The sequence below is a fragment of the Stigmatopora argus genome, chromosome 11 (assembly GCF_051989625.1).
Source record: "Stigmatopora argus isolate UIUO_Sarg chromosome 11, RoL_Sarg_1.0, whole genome shotgun sequence".
Classification (NCBI taxonomy): domain Eukaryota; kingdom Metazoa; phylum Chordata; class Actinopteri; order Syngnathiformes; family Syngnathidae; genus Stigmatopora; species Stigmatopora argus.
Window position 1 is genome coordinate 15,863,522 of NC_135397.1, and position 21,479 is coordinate 15,885,000.

General features: G+C 42.3%; 1 protein-coding gene across 4 annotated transcripts in view; it reads left to right on the top strand.

Annotated features, from left to right (window-relative positions):
* Window positions 1-21,479, top strand: part of gbf1 (golgi brefeldin A resistant guanine nucleotide exchange factor 1) — a 117,995-nt gene that overhangs the window by 28,276 nt on the left and 68,240 nt on the right. For 3 of the 4 annotated variants that reach the window (XM_077612445.1, XM_077612447.1, XM_077612446.1), the window contains exons 4-7: window positions 14,974-15,105; window positions 19,367-19,485; window positions 20,835-20,943; window positions 21,033-21,093. In XM_077612445.1, the coding sequence (XP_077468571.1) occupies window positions 14,974-15,105; window positions 19,367-19,485; window positions 20,835-20,943; window positions 21,033-21,093 (421 nt within the window). Of the gene's footprint in view, window positions 1-14,973; window positions 15,106-19,366; window positions 19,486-20,834; window positions 20,944-21,032; window positions 21,094-21,479 lie in introns of those variants that run through there. The other variant, XM_077612448.1, reaches the window with a different exon arrangement.

The following is a 21,479-nucleotide window of genomic DNA, read 5'->3' on the forward strand; positions in this document are numbered from 1 at the left end:
CTAATACCGACGCCTGGCGCTGTGAGAGCTCAGCTCACCCAGCATCCACCTTCCTCTGCCCAGTTCGTTGCAGTGCGGAAGTGCGTGAAGGTATCTCCAGTGCGCAAAGAACCTTTTTCATTTTTATCATTAAATATCTCGTGCATCCATTATTCAATATGGTTGGTGAAAAGCGAAAGGCTTCTAGTGAGGGAGGTGCAAGGAAGAGGCAAGCCATTTCATTTGAAACGAGTGGCAATAATAAAGAAGCTTGATGCGCGTGAGAAAGTGGTGAGCGTTGCACGGGAATACAACTTGAATCGTTCGACCCTCAGTACCATTTATAAACATAAAGTTGCAGGACCCAAATATTGAACGTTGCACAAAGTTTGCAAATCAATTGAATGATGCCATATAGTGCTACCGCATCATTTATGATGAAAAAAAGAAGAAAACTGTGCAATCGTTATTAGATAGCTTCTTTCGGCCAGTTTCTAGTAAATCTCCCTCTCTCTCTAATGTATGTATACAGTACTGTATGTATTCTCTCCATTTTATTAAATGTTTTTTAAAGTACAAACCAATGCTGGTTACTTATACAAGCCTTAAACATACAAATGCACTTATATAAACCTTCAATATACTTCAAACATAAATTATAATAGAAATTAAAGCACTGAATCAACTTGCGAACAAATTCAACTTATGAAAAATCGCTCTGAACGTAACTCGTTCGTAAGTAGGGGAGCGTCTGTATACATATCTCTCTCTCTCTATATATATGTGTATATATATACAGTTGTGGCCAAAAGTTTACATACACTTTTGAAGAACATAATGTCATGGCTCTCTTGAGTTTCCAGTTATTTCTATAACTCTGAATTTTCTCTGATAGTGATTGGAACAGATACTTCTTTGTCACAAAAAACATTCATGAAGTTTGGTTCTTTTATGACTTTATTATGGGTGAACAGAAAAAAGTGATCAAATATGCTGGGTCAAAAATATACATACAGCAGCACTACTATTTGGTAACATGTCCCTTTGCCATTTTCACTTCAATTAGGTGCTTTTGGTAGCCATCCGCAAGCTTCTGGTTGAACCTTTGACCTCTCCTCTTGACAGAATTGGTGCTGTTCAGTTAAATTTGATGGCTTTCTGACATGGACTTGTTTCTTCAGCATTGTCCACAAGTTCTCAATGCGGTTTTAGTCAGGACTTTGGGAAGGCCATTTGAAAACCTTAATTCTAGCCTGATTTAGCCATTCCATTACCACTTTTGATGTGTGTTTGGGGTCATTGTCATGTTGGAACACCGAACTGCGCCCAAGACCCAATCTTCGGGCTGATGACTTTAGGTTATCTTGAAGAATTTGAAGGTAGTCCTCCTTCTTCATTATCCCATTTACTCTCTGTAAAGCACCAGTTCTATTGGCAGCAAAACGGCCCCACAGCTAATACTACCACCACCGTGCTTGACGGTAGGCATGGTGTACTTGGGATTAAAGGCCTCACCTTTTCTCCTCCAAACATATTGCTGGGCATTGTGGTCAAACAGCTCGATTTATGTTTCGTCTGACCACAGAACTTTCCTCCAGAAGGTCTTACTTTGTCCATGTGATCAGCAGCAAACTTCAGTCGAGCCTTAAGGTGCCGCTTTTGGAGCAAGGGCTTCCTTCTTGCACGGCAGCCTCTCAGTCCATGGAGATGCAAAACACACTTGACTGTGGACACTGACACCTGTGTTCCAGCAGCTTGTAATTTTTGGCAGATCTGCTTTTTGGTGATTCTCTGTTGAATCTTCACCCTCCTGACCAATTTTCTCTCCGTCACAGGTGATAGCTTGCATTTTCTTCCTGATCGTGGCAATGACAAAACAGTGCCATGCACTTTATACTTACAAACAATTGTTTGCACTGTTGCTCTTCTTCTTCTTCTTTTTCACCTCAGGCGCCTGAGGATTACCCTCAGCAGCGCTAGGGCTGCCACTGGAACACGGATAAGTTCATCCAGGGAGTTGCCCAAGCCGCGATGGTAGCGTTCGGTCATTAAGGCCGGACAGCGGAGCCATAAGTGTTCAGACGACTCTGTTTCCTCGTCGCACAGGCGGCAGCGATCCGAGTCGGATTTCCCCACAAGGTGGAGCCAACGGCGGAGCAGGGGGTGGTGTCCACTGCGGAAACGAATCAGGTCTGTGCGGTCTCCTTTCGATAGGGCAAGTTCTTCCTCTGTGACTTTTGTAGTGTAGGTCTGCAGAAGGCGGGGGTGGGAGAGGGGGGGGGGAGCGATCTTCACGTTGGATGATGGCACGTCTTGTGGCTGCGTCCGGGGGGGTATTGGTTTGGTCATCTAACGAGCCAAGTTTAGCTAGGGCATCAGCCAGGTCGTTTCCGCATATGTTGCAGTGGCCCGGGATCCACAGTAGCTGCAGTCGCTTAGGCGGAGGGAAAAGGGCGATGTCACCCTGAAGTCTCCGAATGGCGGGGTCTTGTGTATGGGGGTTTCCCATGGCTTGGACCAGCGATTTGCAGTCACTGAGGATAATTGATGTCTGCCAGTCTGCTGTTTCCCTCAGCCAGGAGAGTGCCTCGGTCAGTGCCACTTTTTCAGAGTGGTAGGAGCTGCTGCGGCTGCCAGTGGCACCATGCCATTGGTGGATGATTGCACTCTCCTTAATGACGACAAAACCTGCACCACCGTCCGCAGTGCCTTCTTTGGTGGATCCATCTGTGAAGATCTGTAGGTCCGGTTTGCCCATGCTTCTGATGAGCTCTTCTGCCTTATCTCTTTGGGTGATGGTCGGCATGTGTTTAGAGACTGCGGTAAAGGCGGTTTGGATGGGGGGGGGGGGGGGGTAATAGCCAGGGTGGGCAGGGATGGGAAGAGTATGTGCAAGGGGTATGGAGTTCGAGAGCGGTAAGACGGGGAAGGGTCGATGATCGCCAGTCTGGCTTCTTTTGCAAACGCATTTTAACGTTTTCATGGAGGAGGCGGTGTCGGGGATCAGAAGGAGGCAGCTGGTTCCAGGCATCCGCCTTAAGAAGTGCTTGTAACTTGAGGCGGGATGAGAGGGGTGTGAGATGTGCCTCATGTAGGACTGCTTCGGTGGGGGTAGACCTGAGGTGGTGGGTTATGGCGCGGGCTGCTTCCAGTTGGGCGGTTTCAAGGGATTTGAGGTGAGTTTGGGCCAGCCAGGGGGCCCATGCCGGTGCTGCGTACTCCGCAAGACTTCTCTGGGTGGCAATATACACCGTTCTAAGGTCGTTTGGTTGCCAACCCCAGGATGTGCCACTGAGTTTGCGGAGGAGGTTCGTTCTTTTGGACATGGTTTGGCGGACCTTTTTCGCTTGCTCTGCAAACGTGAGTTGTCGGTCAAAAGATACGCCAAGAAAAGTGGGGGTGGGGTTATGCTTGAGGGTGGCGCCATTTATTAAGATCTTTGGTTGCCATTTGGCCTCAGCTGAGTCCAGGCTAAAAAATGACGCCTCACACTTGGTGGTGTTAAGGTTTAGGTGTGCCTCGGAACTCCACCTCCAGACTTTTTCCACCTCCGCTTGAAGTCTGCTTTCCACCTCCTCTTTGTTCCTACCCCGACAAGCAAGAGCCAGATCGTCTGCATAGGCGCTGACCAGGGTGGAGTCGTTGAACTTGTCGAGGAGGTCATTAATGTAGATGATGAATAAGAGGGGTGACAGGACCGAGCCTTGGGGGAGCCCTTCTTTGAAGGTTCTGGTCCTGCCGATGGTATTGTTGATCCTGACCCTGGCTGTGCGATTTGTGAGCCAGCTGGCGATCCATCTGATGAAGCGGTAGGGGACCCCCAGGTCTGCCATTTTTTGTAAGAGACCTGTTCTCCATACCTGGTCGAATGCCTTGCTGAAGTCAAAGAATGTTGCAAGCGTGCGTTGCCGTTGAGTCGACTGGAAGCCATCAGAGATGAACTGCGACAGTCGCAAGGCCTGGTCCGTCGTGCTTCTTCCCTTTCGAAAACCGGCTTGCCAGTGGCTGAGAAGCTGTTTATCTTCCAACCACCAGGCGAGACGGTTCACGATGAGCCTTTCCATTGTTTTGCTAAGCGTAGAGGTGAGGGCGATGGGTCTGTAGTTCCCAACGTCCTTTGGTGACTTCCCTTTTTTGAGGAAAGGGATGATGGTGGCCACTCGCCAAGCTTGTGGACACCAGCCCTCTAGCCAGCTGGTGTTGATGATATGGAGTAGTTCGGGAAGGATGTTTGCCGGAAGATTTTTTAGAAGGTCCGGGGCTATGTCGTCGGGTCCAGCTGCCTTACCCGCTTTAAGTTGGGACAGCGCTGTCTGCAGTTCAGCATCGGTGAACGGGAGCTCGAGGACTTGTCGCGGTGAGCCGAGCAGTCTGCGGGTAGCTGTACGTATAGAACGCACTGCTCGTCTGCTCCGCTTGTCACTCTTGCGTCCGCTGACCGAGGCATATTCCCTGATAAATGCTGTTGCTTTGGCTCCGTCACTCACGTACTCCTTGTTCTTGTAGACCAGGGACTCGCCAGATTGTTGTGTTTTGGTGCCTGAGAGGGATTTTACTAAGGACCAGGCTTGTCCCGTAGATCTTGTCTCGGCGATCTTGGTGAGGTGTAAGCGCCATGCGTTCCTTTTCGCTTCAGTGGTTTTTTGTTTGATCTGTTGACAGAGTGCTATCCATTCTTTCCTATTTTGTTGGAGGTCTCGACGTAGTCGATTCCTTTCACGGATGAGGTCCTTCAGGTCCTGTGTCAGCCATGGGAGCTCCTTCTGGCGGATAACTTTGACCGGTATTGTAAGTGCTGCTGCCTCTTTCATGTGTTGCACTAAGAGGGAGAGTTTTTCCGGGGCTGTGGCTGCTGCGGAGATTACGGGTAGGCGATCCATGAGGATGGTACGGTACCTCTTCCAGTCAGCTTTCGAGAAGTTGGGTCGTACTCTTCTTTGTTGGCATTCGACACGGAGAGCACGGTTCCACCTAATCAGAATCGGTCTGTGGTCGGAGGTCATCTCGTCGATGGGTTCCCATTGCAGATGTTCGGCCGTGGTGGGGTCAGTGATCGTTAGGTCGGGGGCACTCATGCCTACGCCTTGTTGGTATCTGGCAGCCCGTGTCCACACGCCGTCATTAAGGAGAGTTAGGTCATGGTCATCGACCCATTGATGGATTGCGTTACCCCTGGGATCTGTCTTGGCAAGTATATCCCAGGTCGGGTGGTGCGCGTTGAAATCCCCGCAGATCAGGCCATGCTCCGTGGGGAGCGAGTTTAACCAGGAGAAATATTGGGGGGCAGGACAATAATCCGATGTCGCCGGGGGGATGTAGGCATTGACCAGTGAGAGGTGCCGCCTGCGGGCGATGGGAATGTGGATATGCTGGAGTTCGAGGGGGCCTGATGGGGACGCTGGGAGGATGGAGTAGGGGATGCCGCATCTCAGGTAGACAAGGAGACCCCCGCCTCGTCGCTGTTTTGTGCCTGAGCCCTCACGGTCTTGGCGAATCACGTTATAACCGTCGAGCTGAGGCGTCGGGTCTTCGAGTCCCAGTTTTGTTTCCTGGAGGAGGAGGATGTCAATTTTTAGACGTGCCGTCACCTCTTTCAGTTCGGTAGTCTTGGTCGCCAGGTAGTCACAGTTCCATTGAAGGATGGTGAGACCGGCTTTCCGTGCCTCCGGTAGATCGGCAATCCTATCTGTGGGTTGTTGAGGGTGGGAGGGTTTCAGGTTCAGACAGCTCTGGCAGCACCAGTTATTGTTCCTGCGAAGTATGGTTAAAGCGTGTCTGGTTTCAGGGGCACATTTGAGGTGGAATCCACGTTTGCAGGATCTACATGTCAGGGGAGAGCGTGAAACGATTAATTTGTTATTACAGGTGGGGCAGTTTGCGTTTATAGGTTGGTGTGTTGTTATGGCTGTTTGGTGTGTGGAGGATTGTTGTGTCGGGGGTGGTGAGCAGGTCGGGCATAGCCAGTTTGCATTAGTTTGGGAGCGAGGTAGTCCAGAGCAAGAGCGGTGGGATTTGTTGGGGCAGTTCGAGCAGGGGATGGGGGAGATGGTAGGGGAGAAGGAGATTTTGCAGACACAGCATTTTTCTTTCGGTCCCACGTAGGCTGTGCGCGGAAGTGACGGCACGACGGCATTTCCGGAACAGGATCCGCAGAGAAAGCCTTGATGACTCTTTATCTGGGTTCGGTTCAGGCCGCTACAGGTCCTGTGGAAATTTCGTCGGCAAGCGTTGCAGACCAGTGGGGTGAAGTCACGACGGATCGTCTTAGAGCATCCCGGGCAGGTAGGTCCCGGGTTCTCCTCGACGTCGCCTGCCCTTAGGAGGAGTAACCGGAGGTGTGGGGCAGGGCGGACATCTCCGGCTGGATGAAAAACATAGGGCGCCATGTTCCTGGGTGGCAGCTCTGGGTGGTTGTGTTGGATTCGCAGGCCGCAGCGGGGCGGCCTCTCGGGAGACACCTCGTGAAGGTTCCAACTGTTGTCTCCCACTGTTGCTCTTGGGACCTGCAGCTGCTTTGAAATGGCTCCAAGTGACTTTCCTGACTTGTTCAAGTCAAGGATTCACTTTTTCAGATCCATGCTGAGCTCCTTTGACTTTCCCATTGTAGCGTTTGTGGGCGTTTGCATCCAATGAGCCCTATTTAAATGGCCTCAGAGAAGTCACCAGCTGTAGTCACTCATAACCACTCACAAGAAGTTAAGAGGCCATGCTATGAAGCTCATTTCACTTACACAACTCTCTAAGTCTTCACAAGTGTATATAAACCTTTGACCACAACTGTATATGTATATGTAAATATATTTACATATATAACAAATGTAATTCCTTAAATGTAAAAATAAATGCGTGCATTTTTTTGCCATTATACTTAAAGTAAAATAAGTATCAAAATGCCTTTTCGAAAATTGTTACGCTTTTGCTAATCAATGAGAGTATTCATTCGCAGTGCAGTCTTATGAAAAGCAGTGCTAGAGTTGGTTTCGGTGCCAGTATAACTGTGATGTGCCAACGCGAAGCCACTATTTGTATGTCACAAACACAGATGTGTCAAGCAATGCTCCCATTGGTCGATGTAGTGGGGCCACTGTGATGTGCCAATGTGAGGCTCCCATTGGTCAATGAGGCGGGGCTCAAGGTAAAGTTGCAAACATAGTCCAGAGCTGCCAACTTCTCTGGAATTTCCGGTTTACCCGGACAAGAAAGGCAAACTCCCGGACTCTGGACAACCTCCCTAAACTTCGGAAAAAAAAAAAAATGCCCCTTGAATTTTTTTTTAGAAGCAAATGACCAAATTTCCAATTTAAATACCTCAAAATTCACACCATCGCTACGGCTTCCGCATCTTACTTCCACATTTTATTCAACTGCACTTCAAACCGGATTAACACCAGCGTGAGGCTCCCATTGATCAATGCAGTGTCACTCGAGGTAATGTCGCAAACACAGGGATATGCTGATGCAAGGCTCCCATTGATCGATGTAGAGGAGCTTGAGTTACTGTCACAAACACGATGATGTGCCAATGCGAGACTTCGGGACCACAGCTATCTCACCAGTGAGTTACACATTTTAGTTTACTGGTCAGTGTAGAGCCTTATTCACCTATCAAAAGAGACATATCTGGCTTGTAAGCTATAGGTTCCCGACCTCTGGTGTAATAGGCGCTAATGGGAGTCTTGCAACTCTTGACATGGCTCTGGAGCAGATGTATAAACCTGGATTGTAACTTGTGTTTTTGATGTGATCTCATCCTCTTGGCATTTTGAATATTGAAAAAGGGCCATCTGCTGTTAGGAAGGGGGATTATAGCCATCTCGGACGTGTCTTTTGGCAGTCATGTTTCGTGTGCCGAGTCCAAAAAGAGAGCAATGCAATCTGCAAGAGAACGTGTTTTGATTTGCAAAAAAATAGAAAATAAAATAGCGTTGCGCTCGGCATGGGAATAAAAAAGGTAAACAAATCTCATTTTCTGAACCGCTTTATCCTCATTAGGGTTGTGGGGGGTGCTGGAGCCTATCCCAGCTGACTCCGGGCCAGAGGCAAGGGACACCCGGCCAGCCAATCGTAGGGCACAAGGAGACGGACAACCATGCACATACCTAGGGGTAATTTAGAGTGTCCAATCAGCCTACCATGCATGTATTTGGAATGTGGGAGGAAACCGGAGTACTGGCTGGATTTGAACCCAGGACTGCAGAGCTGTGAGGCCGACGCGCTAACCACTCGCTCCACCAGCCACCCTCTTATTTGTTTAATTTTTCTTGTTTTAAATTGCATATATTTACTATATATACAAATTTTGCTCTTTTGAAATACTATTTTCATTTGCAATACACATTTTGTGTTCTCTTTGATTCTTCATGATTCTACCAGACCACTGAAATTAGTTGGAAAAAATACACTTTCAAGTCACTGCTTGTAAGACATAGAGCTTTGCGCTGGATACAAATTCATTCATCTCAGATTGCAAATTGTTATTGTTAAAAATGTTGTTTTCCACCATACGCACCTTGAGAAAGATTCGAGGGGAAAAAACTAGCACTAGCAACAAACAATTAATGCAATTAATTGTACCAAGCTAAAATCAAGATTCCATGCATGAAACACTTTTATATAGTGTCTCATTTTAAAAAGATAATAGTGTTCAAATATCATTCATTCGTTTTCCGTACCGTTTATCCTCTCACGGGTCATTGGGCGTGCTGGAACCTATCCCAGCCATCTATGGGAACCAGGCGAGAGACACCCCAAATTGGTGGCAAGCCAATCACCTGGCACAAAGACTCGGGTAGATCGCGTAAAGTTGGCTCCTTGAAAAGTAGATCTTTGAGCAAAAAAGTTTGAGCATCACTGATTTTGATGAATATGTCGAAATGGAGTGCTGACTTCGGGCCAGAGGCGGGGGACAACACCCTGTATCGGTGGCCAGCAGATCGCAGGGCAGAAGGAGACGGACAATCATTCATGCGCAGACTCATACCTAGTAGTAATTTACAGTGTTCAACCAGCCTACCCTGCATGTTTTTGGCATGTGGGAGAAAACGGGAGTACCAGGGGGGACCTGCAAATTCCACACAGTGAAGACCCACCCGGGATTGAATCCTCGACCCCAGAACTGTGAGGCCGATGCACAAACCACTCACCGGGCCACCCGTTAAAACAGTGTTGACTCAGAATCCAATATCCATAGACAGCGAAATCTAAACACACCCTAAATGTAACTTTTGAGATGAAGGCATTACAGTGGTACCTCGACATACGATCTTAATCCGTTCCGGGACTGAGATCGTATGACGAGATTCTCGTAACTCGAGCGGACGTTTCCCATTGAAATGAATGGGAAACAAATTAATTCGTCCCAACCCACTGAAAAAACACCAATAACAGGATATTTGATTGGAAAAAATGTTTTATTTCTTCTAATTCGCCATCTATTAACAAAGTAACACATAACTAGTGGTTTAATAGTAATAAAATGTGTTTAATCTAACTAAAATTGGGCAGATTTCGCCGACGGTAAACAGAGACGTTTGGGGGCGTGGGGGGGTGGGGTTCCTTTTTTATTTCCACGACAACGCACTCGTAAACGGAACAAACAAATTTAAATTAACTTGGATTAATATGTACAGACACTCAAATATACGTTTAATGTAACTTTACACAAAACTGAATTCTAATTTTGTTGTAATCTTTTGTTACCTTCGTTTTCCGGGTTGGCGGTTTGCCACGCCTCCACCCTCACGTTCGCTATCGATGGGCTGTTTGCTGTTGTACTACGTATTCCCTTCAAAATATTCCGAAAATGATTCACACAAATGTCCTCACAATAGGATAACCCACGACCACTTGCCAACGAGAAATAGTCTTGTAGTACATTTTAGCGATCGCTCCGCTGCTCATAAAGACCGGCTCGCAACTCCCTCGTCGTAATGGCTCTGGTTGCAACCGCTTTGAACGGCGCCTATGAGAGAGAGTTGCGACCAGAAATATTACAAAGAGGGAATTGCGAGCCAGTGCCGCTGATGTTCTTAGGAGCAGCGAACGAGAAGTAATATAATACTCCTCGTATTAGATAATAAAAATAACAGGAAATGCAACAGCTCAGCTTACCCACGTATTGATTGTGGGTAATGAAGTTTCATTCTGAGAAAGAGTGCCATTGCCTATCGGCGTTGTGTGCACGAGTATACTTCATTACCCAGAAAGCCCTCTTTTTGCCCGCGCATGCGCGTTGTGCGTTTCCTGGTCGATGCTTAGGAGAAACTCGTCTGAATTAATCGTTCAGTGATCGTAGATATTGTTATACACGAAAGATATGAAAAAAAGGCTTGGTCGCATCACGAAATTTTGATAGCATGACGGGCGAATTATTCGATCGAAATTTCCGTCGTAAGACGAGAATATTGTGTGACGAGCTGTTGTATGACGAGGTACCACTGTATTACCTCTTTTTCTCGATATAAGCCGCACCTTTAAAATTGCCTTATATCCGTTGAATTTTACAATTTCTCACGTAAAAGCCGCCCCCTGATTCACAATTTTCACCTCCATATTCATAGTTTTAATAGGGAGTACAAATGTGCCGATATCTACCGGTGAAAGCGTATAGCAACATTATAAGTCTTGTGCACATATAAGCCGTACCCTTGATTCAGTCATCATTGTTTTAGTTACAAATACGGCTTATACATGAGAAAATACAGTAATTTTTACATCTAAGGTTGTTGCAACATAATCGTACTCTGCTTTTGATGTACATGCACCACTTTTCAATACTGTACTCCTCCATAAAACTGCCCAGTTTGTATAACGTTTGACTCTGTTTAGATAGCCTTACAATACTCTCTTGATGCTCCAGATGGTAACTATTGTGTTTCATAGTCAGAATTTTTTGTGCGTTGGAGCTATTGTTTGTATTTCATTTCTGATGGTCATTTTTTTTCATCATTGTCTGAACAACATTGTGTGCTTGTAGCTCAGTTTCATCTCCTGTATTTTCACTCTTTTATTCTAAGCCTTTTCTGCTCCAGTGCCAATAGATGTGCATGTGTTAAAGAGAGCTTCTGTTTCTGTGGTAAGCCAGCTTCATCCCGAGTTGCTCTCCTGGGGTTAGAGGTTCACTCCCGCCCACTTTCTTTTTGCTGGGGTCATTCAGAGTGGTAATCCACACATGGCTGGATACTCAGAGCAGAAAGATTGGGCTCTAGTATGGTGAAAGCTAAAAGGATTGGGTGGTTAATCAGAACCAGTACACAACCCAGATTTTACAACTTTTAAAAACAATTTCATCTTCTGTTCGACTTGCACATAGTCATAAATGAGCAGTTTTATTATAGGAATGTGCAGCACAATACTGTTTATTTACTTATTTTTGTCCATACCAAGTAGAAGTCATCTGGCTTTTGGGTGGTTGTTTCCCCATCACCAAAGACTGGAGTGAAATACTGAGTCTATATTTAAGCTTCGTTTAAGATGGCTGGTAGCTGTTGAAACATGGCTTTAGCAAGCACACTGTGTGCACTGATGGCCATCCAGGTCAATACAGCACAATTTATTTTTCCAATCTCGTCTTTTGGAAAAAGAGATATAGCACTTATTGGGTGATCATCCATGAAGAAGTATTTATCAGGATGTATTGACAGAATGATTTGTGCACCCATCTTCCAACCTGATAGGCCCCCCGCATTTAAACAACATGGGACACCTACATCCCCTTTTCCACATAGGTGCAACTTATATATTTATTTTTAAATAGAATTCCATTCTTACTTATGTATGTATATATATATATATATGTATATATATATATATATATATATATATATATATATATATATATATATATATATATATATATATATATATATATATATATATATATATATATTTTCACGGCTATAAGGCGCACCGCATTATAAGGCGCACCCTCAATGAATTACACAATTTTATGTTTTTTCCATATATAAGGTGCACTGCATTATAAGGCGTACCGCACCGCATTATACGGGTCTACAGTAGAGGCTGGGGTTACGTTATGCATCCACTAGATCAGGGGTAGGGAACCTATGGCACGGGAGCCACATATGGCTCTTTTGATGGGTGCATATGGCTCTCCACTAACCTGTGAGGTAAACTATGGAAACTGCTGGTGAGAAAGCGCAGGAATAGGAGCGTTACGTTGGTATTATGGCATTGACACTACCCCAGCGCCTTATAATCTTTTTTTTCATTACACTCTTGCATGGATTTTCTCATTGATACTCATTGATTAGCAACAACGTAACAATTTTGTCAAAATAATTCAGACTTTTTGTACTTTAAAAGTGGTGAAGTGACTAAAAAAGGCACACATTTTCATGTATGTTGACTTTTAAATTCGGAGCATGGCTCTCAAGGATTAACATTTAAAAAATATGAATTGCCCGTACGCCATTGACGGTCATCGCTGTCTTTTCCCGGGAAAATCACCCCCCTGGCCTGGTTTTAATGTCTGAAAAGCTCCAGTATTTTTATTAAATCACGAAATGCTGCTAGGAAGAGGATTTTACCCCATTTTTGTGCATTAATTTATTGATTATTTTTTATGTGTCGCAGCTGTAGCTGCAGTAGAGGTTTTATAGCCATATATATATATCATACAATTGAAATATTATTTAGGAATATGGCCATATTTTAATCACCAAAAATCCTTTTTACCTGTACACTATCCATCCTTCTTTCTTTCCTCCTTCTTTTCTATCGCCATCAAAGCTAATGCTGAAAGTCGAGCCTGTACTGTCGTATTTCTGGCATACGTTTTTATTCGATTTAGTGCTGAAAATGTTCGTTCCCGGTTCTGACAGGCTTGCTTGCTTTGGAGTTGTCCGACCTTTCTTAATGATGTACAGCTTTTTTTCTTGAAAATGGCTTTGACAGAAAATCTGCAAACAAATCCATTTCTTCTCCTCCTTCAGCCATTGCGGGTTGACAAAACCGTTATTAAATCATCACAACAATATATTTGCTTGTGCAGCTCGTTCCAGATACAGTTTGGTAGCTCTGGCTAGTCCACTCTATCACTAGCCAATCATAGTTGGTGAAAGCGATGACATATCCCTACGCCTGCGAGAAGGAAATGACGTATCCCTATGCCTGCGAGAAGGCAATGACGTATCCCTACACCTGCGAGAAGGCAATGACGTATCCCTAGGCCTGCGAGAAGGCAATGACGTATCCCTACGCCTGCGAGAAGGCAATGACGTATCCCTAGGCCTGCGAGAAGGCAATGACGTATCCCTACGCCTGCGAGAAGGCAATGACGTATCCCTACGCCTGCGAGAAGGCAATGACGTATCCCTACGCCTGCGAGAAGGCAATGACGTATCCTACGCATGCGAGAAGGCATTGTGGTGTTGCCAACTCGAAATCTGATTGGTTAAAGCAACAGTTTTACCGACGCTTGTTTTATGCAGCAGAGCCTGCAGAACTGATTGTGAAGGCCTCAAGGCAGATTTCTGACCCTGGCAACAAATAGCTGAAATGTGATTGGTTAGATGCTTCAATATGAAAACACATCTGGAAGCAGCGCAACCAGGGGAAAAGAGATGAAAGAAAGCTGACAGACAGTTTGGAATTATTTAATAAGTATTCATGAACACAACATACATCAGTCTGTGATTCAGATATTTTTTAGGCCAGCACAGAAGGCCTTGCATATATATATATATATATATATGTATATGTGTATATATATATGTGTATATATATGTATATATATGTATGTGTATATATATGTATATATATATATATATATATATATATGTATATATATACATATATATATATGTATATATATACATATATATATATATATATATATATATATATGTATACATATATATATATGTATATATATATATACGTATATATATATATACGTATGTATGCACACGCACACAGACACACATCTTTCTTGACATCACTTGTCCTTAAAGACATCCAAGACTTTAAAATTCTTTTAAAGTAGGGCGTAAGAGGGAGGCATAAGTAAGTACAGACGCTCCCCTACTTACGAACATTCGACTTACGAACAACGGTACATACGAACATGTCTGCAAATTGGGTTTAAGTCCAAAAATGTTCGCAAGTCCAATTTTGTATTTCGCGCCTTTTTCGGAGTAGTACTTCTTTCCGCCGCTAATACCGACGCCTGGCGCTGTGAGAGCTCAGCTCACCCAGCATCTACCTTCTTCTTCGTTGCAATGCGGAAGTGCGTGAATGTATCTCCAGTGTGCAAAGAACCTTTTTCATTTGTATCATTAAATATCTCATGTATCCAATATTGAATATGGTTGGTAAAAAGCTAAAGGCTTCTATTGAGGGAGTTGCAAGGAAGAGGCAAGCCATTTCATTTGAAACGAGTGGCAATAATAACGAAGCTTGATGCGCGTGAGAGTGGTGAGCGTTTCACGGGCATTGAATCGTTCGACCGTCCGTACCATTTATAAACAGAAAGATCGAGCAGCAGGACCCAAATATTGAACGTTGCACAAAGTTTGCAAATCAATTGAATGATGCCATACAGTGCTACCGCATCATTTATGATGAAAAAAAGAAGAAAACTGTGCAATCGTCATTAGGTCGCTTCTTTTGGCCAGTTTCTAATACATAAATCTCTCTCTCTCTCTCTCTCTACAATACTGTACATATTCTCTCCATTTTATTAAAAAAAAAAATTTTCAGTACAAACCAATGCGTGTTACTTATACAAGCCTTAAACATACAAATGCACTTATATAAACCTTCAATATACTTATATCGGCCTTGAACATAAATTATAATACAAAATATAGCACTGAATCAACTTACAAACAAATTCAACTTATGAACAATCGCTCGGAACCAATTGCGTTCGTAAGTAGGGGAGCGTCTGTACACAGGCTTTATTTGACTTAAAAAGTGATTTTTGAAATAACAAACCACAATTTACAAATCTGTCTGTTTCCTTATTTACAGAACTATCCGCCGTTGAACCCAATGTATTCCTGAGACCTTTTCTTGAGGTCGTCCGCTCCGAGGATACCACTGGACCAATCACAGGCCTTGCCCTTACCTCGGTCAACAAGTTCTTGTCATATGGCTTAATAGGTAAGATATCTTTACTATTCCTTTTTGTACAAAACAGTCTCAACAACCAACATACCTTAGTATGAAATGTTGTATTTGATAATTTGCCAATTTCACCATGATACGATATCGATCATGAGACAATGATTGTATTTGCTAATAATACAGAGTTGAACACTATTTGATTCTATTTTCCACATAAAGCAGTAAAGAACACAAAGCAAGTTAATTTTAAAACAAATATTTCAGACCTTTGAATAAGCAAAGAATTTTGAAAAGATGACAACGTTGATCCAGTGTTTGCGATTTTTTTTTTTTTTTTTTTCTCTAAAAAATTCTATTTGAATGGTTTGTTGTTCTGTCACCAAATAATGTAACAATTAATGTAAATTTATTGTTACACCCCTATTACTGGAATGACTTCCGCCTGGTTTTATAAAATCACTCCAAGGGTACACCATGTTTTTCTTATTTATGAAAATTTCACCTACATGGTGTACATGTCAAATGATTAGGTATGACTCTTTCCCTAAAAGAAGCCTCTGGTAAAGAAGAAAACATTTATAATGTAAACTACCAGGGAGATTAAGGACATCTTTTATCGAAACCTTTTCCTGTGGTCTGATGAGACCAAGATAAACCCATTTAATTCTGATTGTCCAAAACGCGAGAAGAAAGTCAGGGGTACCTTGAGTTAACCACCATGTTGGTTTCAAGGCCTGTGGCATCATGAGAGGCAATCTGCACTGGGGAACTGCAATTTAGTGATTAGCTCATGAGAGGAGGATTTTTAAATTTCCGTATTTACTCGCATATAAGGCGCTGCTGCGTATAAGCCACACCCTTAAAATTGTAGAATTTTACAAGACAGCATGTTTTAGATCCTTTTACATTTGATCAATCAGATAACAACAGTAGAGTAATCCCTCCAATATTGCGGCTTCAACTATCGCGGTTTCACTACATCGTGGTGTTTTTTTTCTGGGGAAATTTATTTTTGTTATTTTTTTTGGTAAGTTTATAAAATGTGAAAATCCACGCTGAAACTCGCAAGCGGAAGCCACTCCCCTAGAACTCGGCACTGAAGTAAGAACATAAATAAACAAATTTAATAGGGGTGACCCTACTTCACGGTTTTTCGTTTATCGCGGCCATGTCTGGTCTACATTAAGCGCGATAATCGTGGGATTACTGTAACAATTTTGTCTCTGTGTAGACTTTAGAATTTTAACTACTGGTAGAAAATGACCATTAAGGCATTGAGCCTTTTGTGTGTGTGGTTTTTTTGGGCCATTAACAAAACAATCTCTCTAAAGAGCATGTATGAATGGTTTAACATGCCCTGGGTATCTTGCTTGGTATATATTTTCTTTCAACAATATGAACTGTGATTATTGTGCCATAACCTATCGCATTACCATATCAAGCCGAAAAACTAAAATTCCAACTGGAAAAATATACACAAGTGAAGCGTCAGCTGTCCCGTCCCAAGAACATGACTGCCCTCTAGTGCGCAGACATGCACAGATAAACATATATTTTTTTAAGGCATCAGATTAAAAAGATCATATCCTGGGAACCCCATTGACTATATGTGCTAAATAACAAACGTGGAGAGTTTGAAAGCTGGACTTTTAAGTAATGATGACGAAGGCACTGTATGTTAAATTGTCTTTTTTTAACTGTGCCTAAAAGACGTGACATCGATTATGCCGGCGCAGACAAGTGACTTAAAGGGTAGATGAAGCGCAAGGGAATTGTACATCTGATGCCTAAAAGACGTGACATCGATTATGCCGGCGCAGACAAGTGACTTAAAGGGTAGATGAAGCGCAAGGGAATTGTACATCTGATACCTACAAAACATTTAGCAATGGGAAAAGAAACAAACACACTTTAAAATTTTGGGTTGTATACATGTTGGTGTGATTCTTGTTCACAAAGCTTTTTCCTCTGCCCCAGGGAGGAACTAGTCCCTGTCGTTTATATCAGACGACCTGTCACATTACAGTAAGATAAGTTGTAATATTGGATACAAGCCTTCATAAGACATGTGTACAGTGAAGATTTTATTTTAGAAAGAAACTTAATCTTACGTTTTCACTCACCCAAAGGGTAATTGCTCAGTTTTTTTGTTTTTTAAATTGGAATTGGTAAAAGAACCTTATATATTCATATTTAAATGTGTTTCGTATAATACAGAGGCATAACTTGGGCTCAAGCACAATGATTTATCTACCAGTTCATAACCCTTTCGCTTCTTTCACAGAAGCATTTCCTACAGATATTGAAGAGCTCTGTTAAATGTCGAGATGAGCAACGGTTACATGTTGATTTTTATTTCCACTGTTCTATTTCAAGTCAGCTCAGCTCTATTGAAGCTAATTTAAAGTCTATTCCCAGTCATTCCATCATGTGCATTCTAGTCACTCCTCTCTTTTATTATTTTCTCCGAGGTAAAGTATTAGTATTTTCGTCAAACAGTTTATCTTTTAACAACAGCAAGGTTTAACATTCACCGTACGGGCTCCCGTTTTATCCGCAATGCGGTTTACAGGAATATCAGAGGCGAGTGGAACCTCGTCCATATTGATGATATGCTCTGGCCGGATCTTTTTTTCTTTTCAATAACCTTGTTTCTGCAGTAAATGTGGAAAGTGGCCAGCTTTTCCAGGTAGTCCGCTGGCAGTTGCTGTGAAATAGTAGTTCGTGTGCGGATGGAGAGATTACGTCTTTTCATAAATCGAAAGCACCAAGAAGGACCGCCTCTAAATTTGTTGATTTTAAGTTCGCAGCATGCAGGGTATCTGTTAGGTTTATCCAATTGTAGGTTTATCCTTAGGTATTTCCAATTCAGCTTTCAATAAAAAAGGCATCTGTAGTCACATCACCATTTAATTCTTGCAAGAAGAGAATACATCCCGCCGCTCGTCCGATCAAGATTATTCTAACGAGTGGCATTATGTCCTGCCCATTTAAGGCCTCAAATCAAAACAATTACAAGGTTATCGATTCCAATTGCGTAAGCAAGAAACAAAACAATTCCATAATCAAGCAAACCTAGCGTCAACCTAGCGTCACAAAGGAAAAACAATATGCGAGTTGATTGATAGCCATCCGCTGAACCAACAACAATTTAAGCGTCCTTCACAGATCTTCATTGCGAACTTGCATCTGGGGAAAGGGTTGAGGCGTATCTTCCAGTAATCAGTCCTCGGAGCAAGGACTCAATGTATTGTTTATGTCCTAGCAAACTTGTATCTCTCGCTGGAGCCAGCTGTCCTGGAGAGCGACCTTGGGGTAAGCGTTTGTCTTCGTTGAAAGCGATCAACACATATATATATATATATATATATATATATATATATATATATATATATATATTGTTTAATATAGTTACACATTTAGGATGAGCATTACTATTCCTAATAAGCAAATATATTGATTAATATAGTAAGCATGTATATTATAAGGCTTTATATTCATTGCAAACACATTTATAATAATGATTACTCCAACAGTATCCCAGTGTGCACTGCGCACAACTTGTTGTCAAACACGAAAATAGAAAATTAGAAAAAAGAAAAATCAATTAACTTTTTAGACATAAATCAGACAAAAATGTTTTTTTTAAAGATTCCAAGGGATAAAATGGCACAATGCTTTATAATAGGTTTTTTTTTTTTGGTAGAAGTGAAAATGCCGTTTTATAAATGCCAGCATGCACCGCACACTACTACTACGGAGGAAAATGGAGTCGGGGTGGCGCTACCGTAGTTGCGAGACCTGTTGCGGCTCAATGTTAATCCACATAAAGACGCACCGGATTATAAAACGCATGGTCATCTTTTGAAAAAATTGAAGGCTCTTAGGTGCGCGTTATAGTGCGAAAAATACGGTAACTTTAGCAGAGATGCCAACCTCTGTCAACCCCATTTCAGGAGTGCCCTTGTCCCATTTCCGGAGTTTTTCCGGAGTGAATGCAATTCACGCAAAATTGATATGAAATGTAAAAAAAAAAAAACGTAAGACAATTTTAATCAAACTGTTAGTATCATGTTTTTACATTAATTTAAATTTTGTGTTTTTGCAAACTATTGAAAAAGTAAAGCATAATGAAAATAAGTATAAAAAGTGAATAAAGTATAATTTGTTGATCATTTATTGACAAATTCAAATTTCTACAAGTAACATAAGTTTTTCAGCTGGTCCTTTACATGAAGTTCTTTACATTTAAGGTACTTTTACATTTAATTGAAAACGTATTTTGTCCCATTTGCAGACGTTAACCATGAAGGTGCAGCTGAGGCCATAGAGAACATGGCAGATGCTGTAACACATGCTAGATTTGTTGGAACAGACCCTGCCAGTGATGAAGTAGTCCTTATGAAAATTCTACAGGTATTGCATGTCTTCTGGAGATTAATTTAGCCCTGCATGTATGTGAACTTAAAATATTTTCTGTAGTTTTTATGTGTTCAGTAAGCCATACAGTGTAAAAAAAAGATGTAGATTTTTTTTCCACTAATTGGATATTAGGTTTTGTGAGTTGTCTAATTCAAATTTATATACAGTAATACCTTGACATATGAGTGTCCCAACACGAGTGTTCCAACATATGAGAAATTTGAGATATGAGGAAAATTCCGAGCAAATTTTTGCCTTGAGATACGTGACAAATTTGAGATACGATCATACGAAATGCTGCGATCAGCTGGCCACCGATTCAGGTTGTCCCCCGTCTCTGGCCCGGGAGACAGCTGGGATTGGCTCCAGCACCCCCCGCGACCCTAACGAGGATAAAGCAGTTCAGAAGAGGAGACTAGATCATACGAGATGGTTGTCGATGTGGCCGTCCAGGTGGCCGAGTATGCGAGAGGCTGCTTCTGAGAACAGCATCGCTCTGACTTTCTCGACGCATCTCCCTCTCGTAAAGATATCTACGAGCAGTGGCCCTTACAGGTTGCATTTTTTTAATGGCGATAGCGTGACCGAGTCTATAATCTGCGAAAAAGCCAGTCGATTCTAAATGGACTTGAAAGCAAAAGAAGCATCTGAAAAAGACTCCATCAGAACGCTTCAAAGCCAGCCGTGGCTGGTTTGACAAGTTTAAAAAATGAACGGGGATACACTCGGTTCTGAGGCATGGAGAAGCAACATGGTCCGACTCGTAAGCCGTGGTGGAATACATTATCTTTGCCTCAGTTATCGCACAAGAAGGTTTAAATTTAGTATTACGTAAGATTAAAACTTATTTTTAAGTTTCTGTGTATAGTAATCTAAGTTAATTTAAGTTAAATTTAAAGTTTAAGTTATGTTAGACCTTATTGTCGATCAAGTCTCTCTCCTGTCCTTTCTCTCTCTCTCTCTCGTCCGCACACTCCTCGGTAAGTAATGTCATATTTTAGTGTTGAGGATCATAAACACTAGATAGGTATTTATTACTTTGTGAGTAGGTGGTGAATTAGAACACATAAAAAGATGTTTTTCCATTATAAAATCCTATTGTTGGTGTTTTTTCAGAGTGTGGGAACGGATTAATTTGTATTTAGTTATTTTCTATGGGAAAAATTGATTTGAGAAACGAGTAACTTGACATACGAGCTCGGTCCCGGATTGCGTTAAGATTGTATCTCAAGGTATTACTGTACGGAAAGAAAATAATTTCCTGAAATGGCTTTAATTTAAAAAAAACCTGCACTTAATAGTCAAAATAGTTTAGACTAAGACTTTTTTGAATCCTCTTTTAGGTCTTGAGGACCCTGCTGTTGACACCAGTTGGAGCCCACCTGACCAATGAATCTGTTTGTGAGATAATGCAGTCCTGCTTCCGTATCTGCTTTGAGATGCGGCTAAGTGGTTAGTGAACATTAGTTAGGCATGTATTTTTTTTTCCTTTGCTGTCTTTTATTATATCAGACATACTGTTTGTTTTCTTGTGCACACAGAGCTCCTCAGAAAATCAGCTGAACATACCCTTGTTGATATGGTACAGCTATTGTTTTCCAGGTAAATAGGTGTAAATGGAATATTATCCCACTGGTTCTGCTCAGATTGAATTTTGCGTTCTCGTTAAAAATATGTGTGTGTATGTATATATATATACATATATATATACATATATACATACACGTGTATATATGTATGTGTGTATATGTATGTCTGTGTGTATGTATGTGTGTAATGTGTGTATATATATATATATATATATATATATATATATATATATATATATATGTATATATATGTGTGTGTATATATGTATGTATGTGTATATGTATGTATGTATGTATACATATACATATATATACATCAGTGGCGGGCCGTGCATTTCACACCTAGGCTTTCAGTAGTGCTACGTGTGAAGCAATCCAACCCTCCATAATTATTTTATA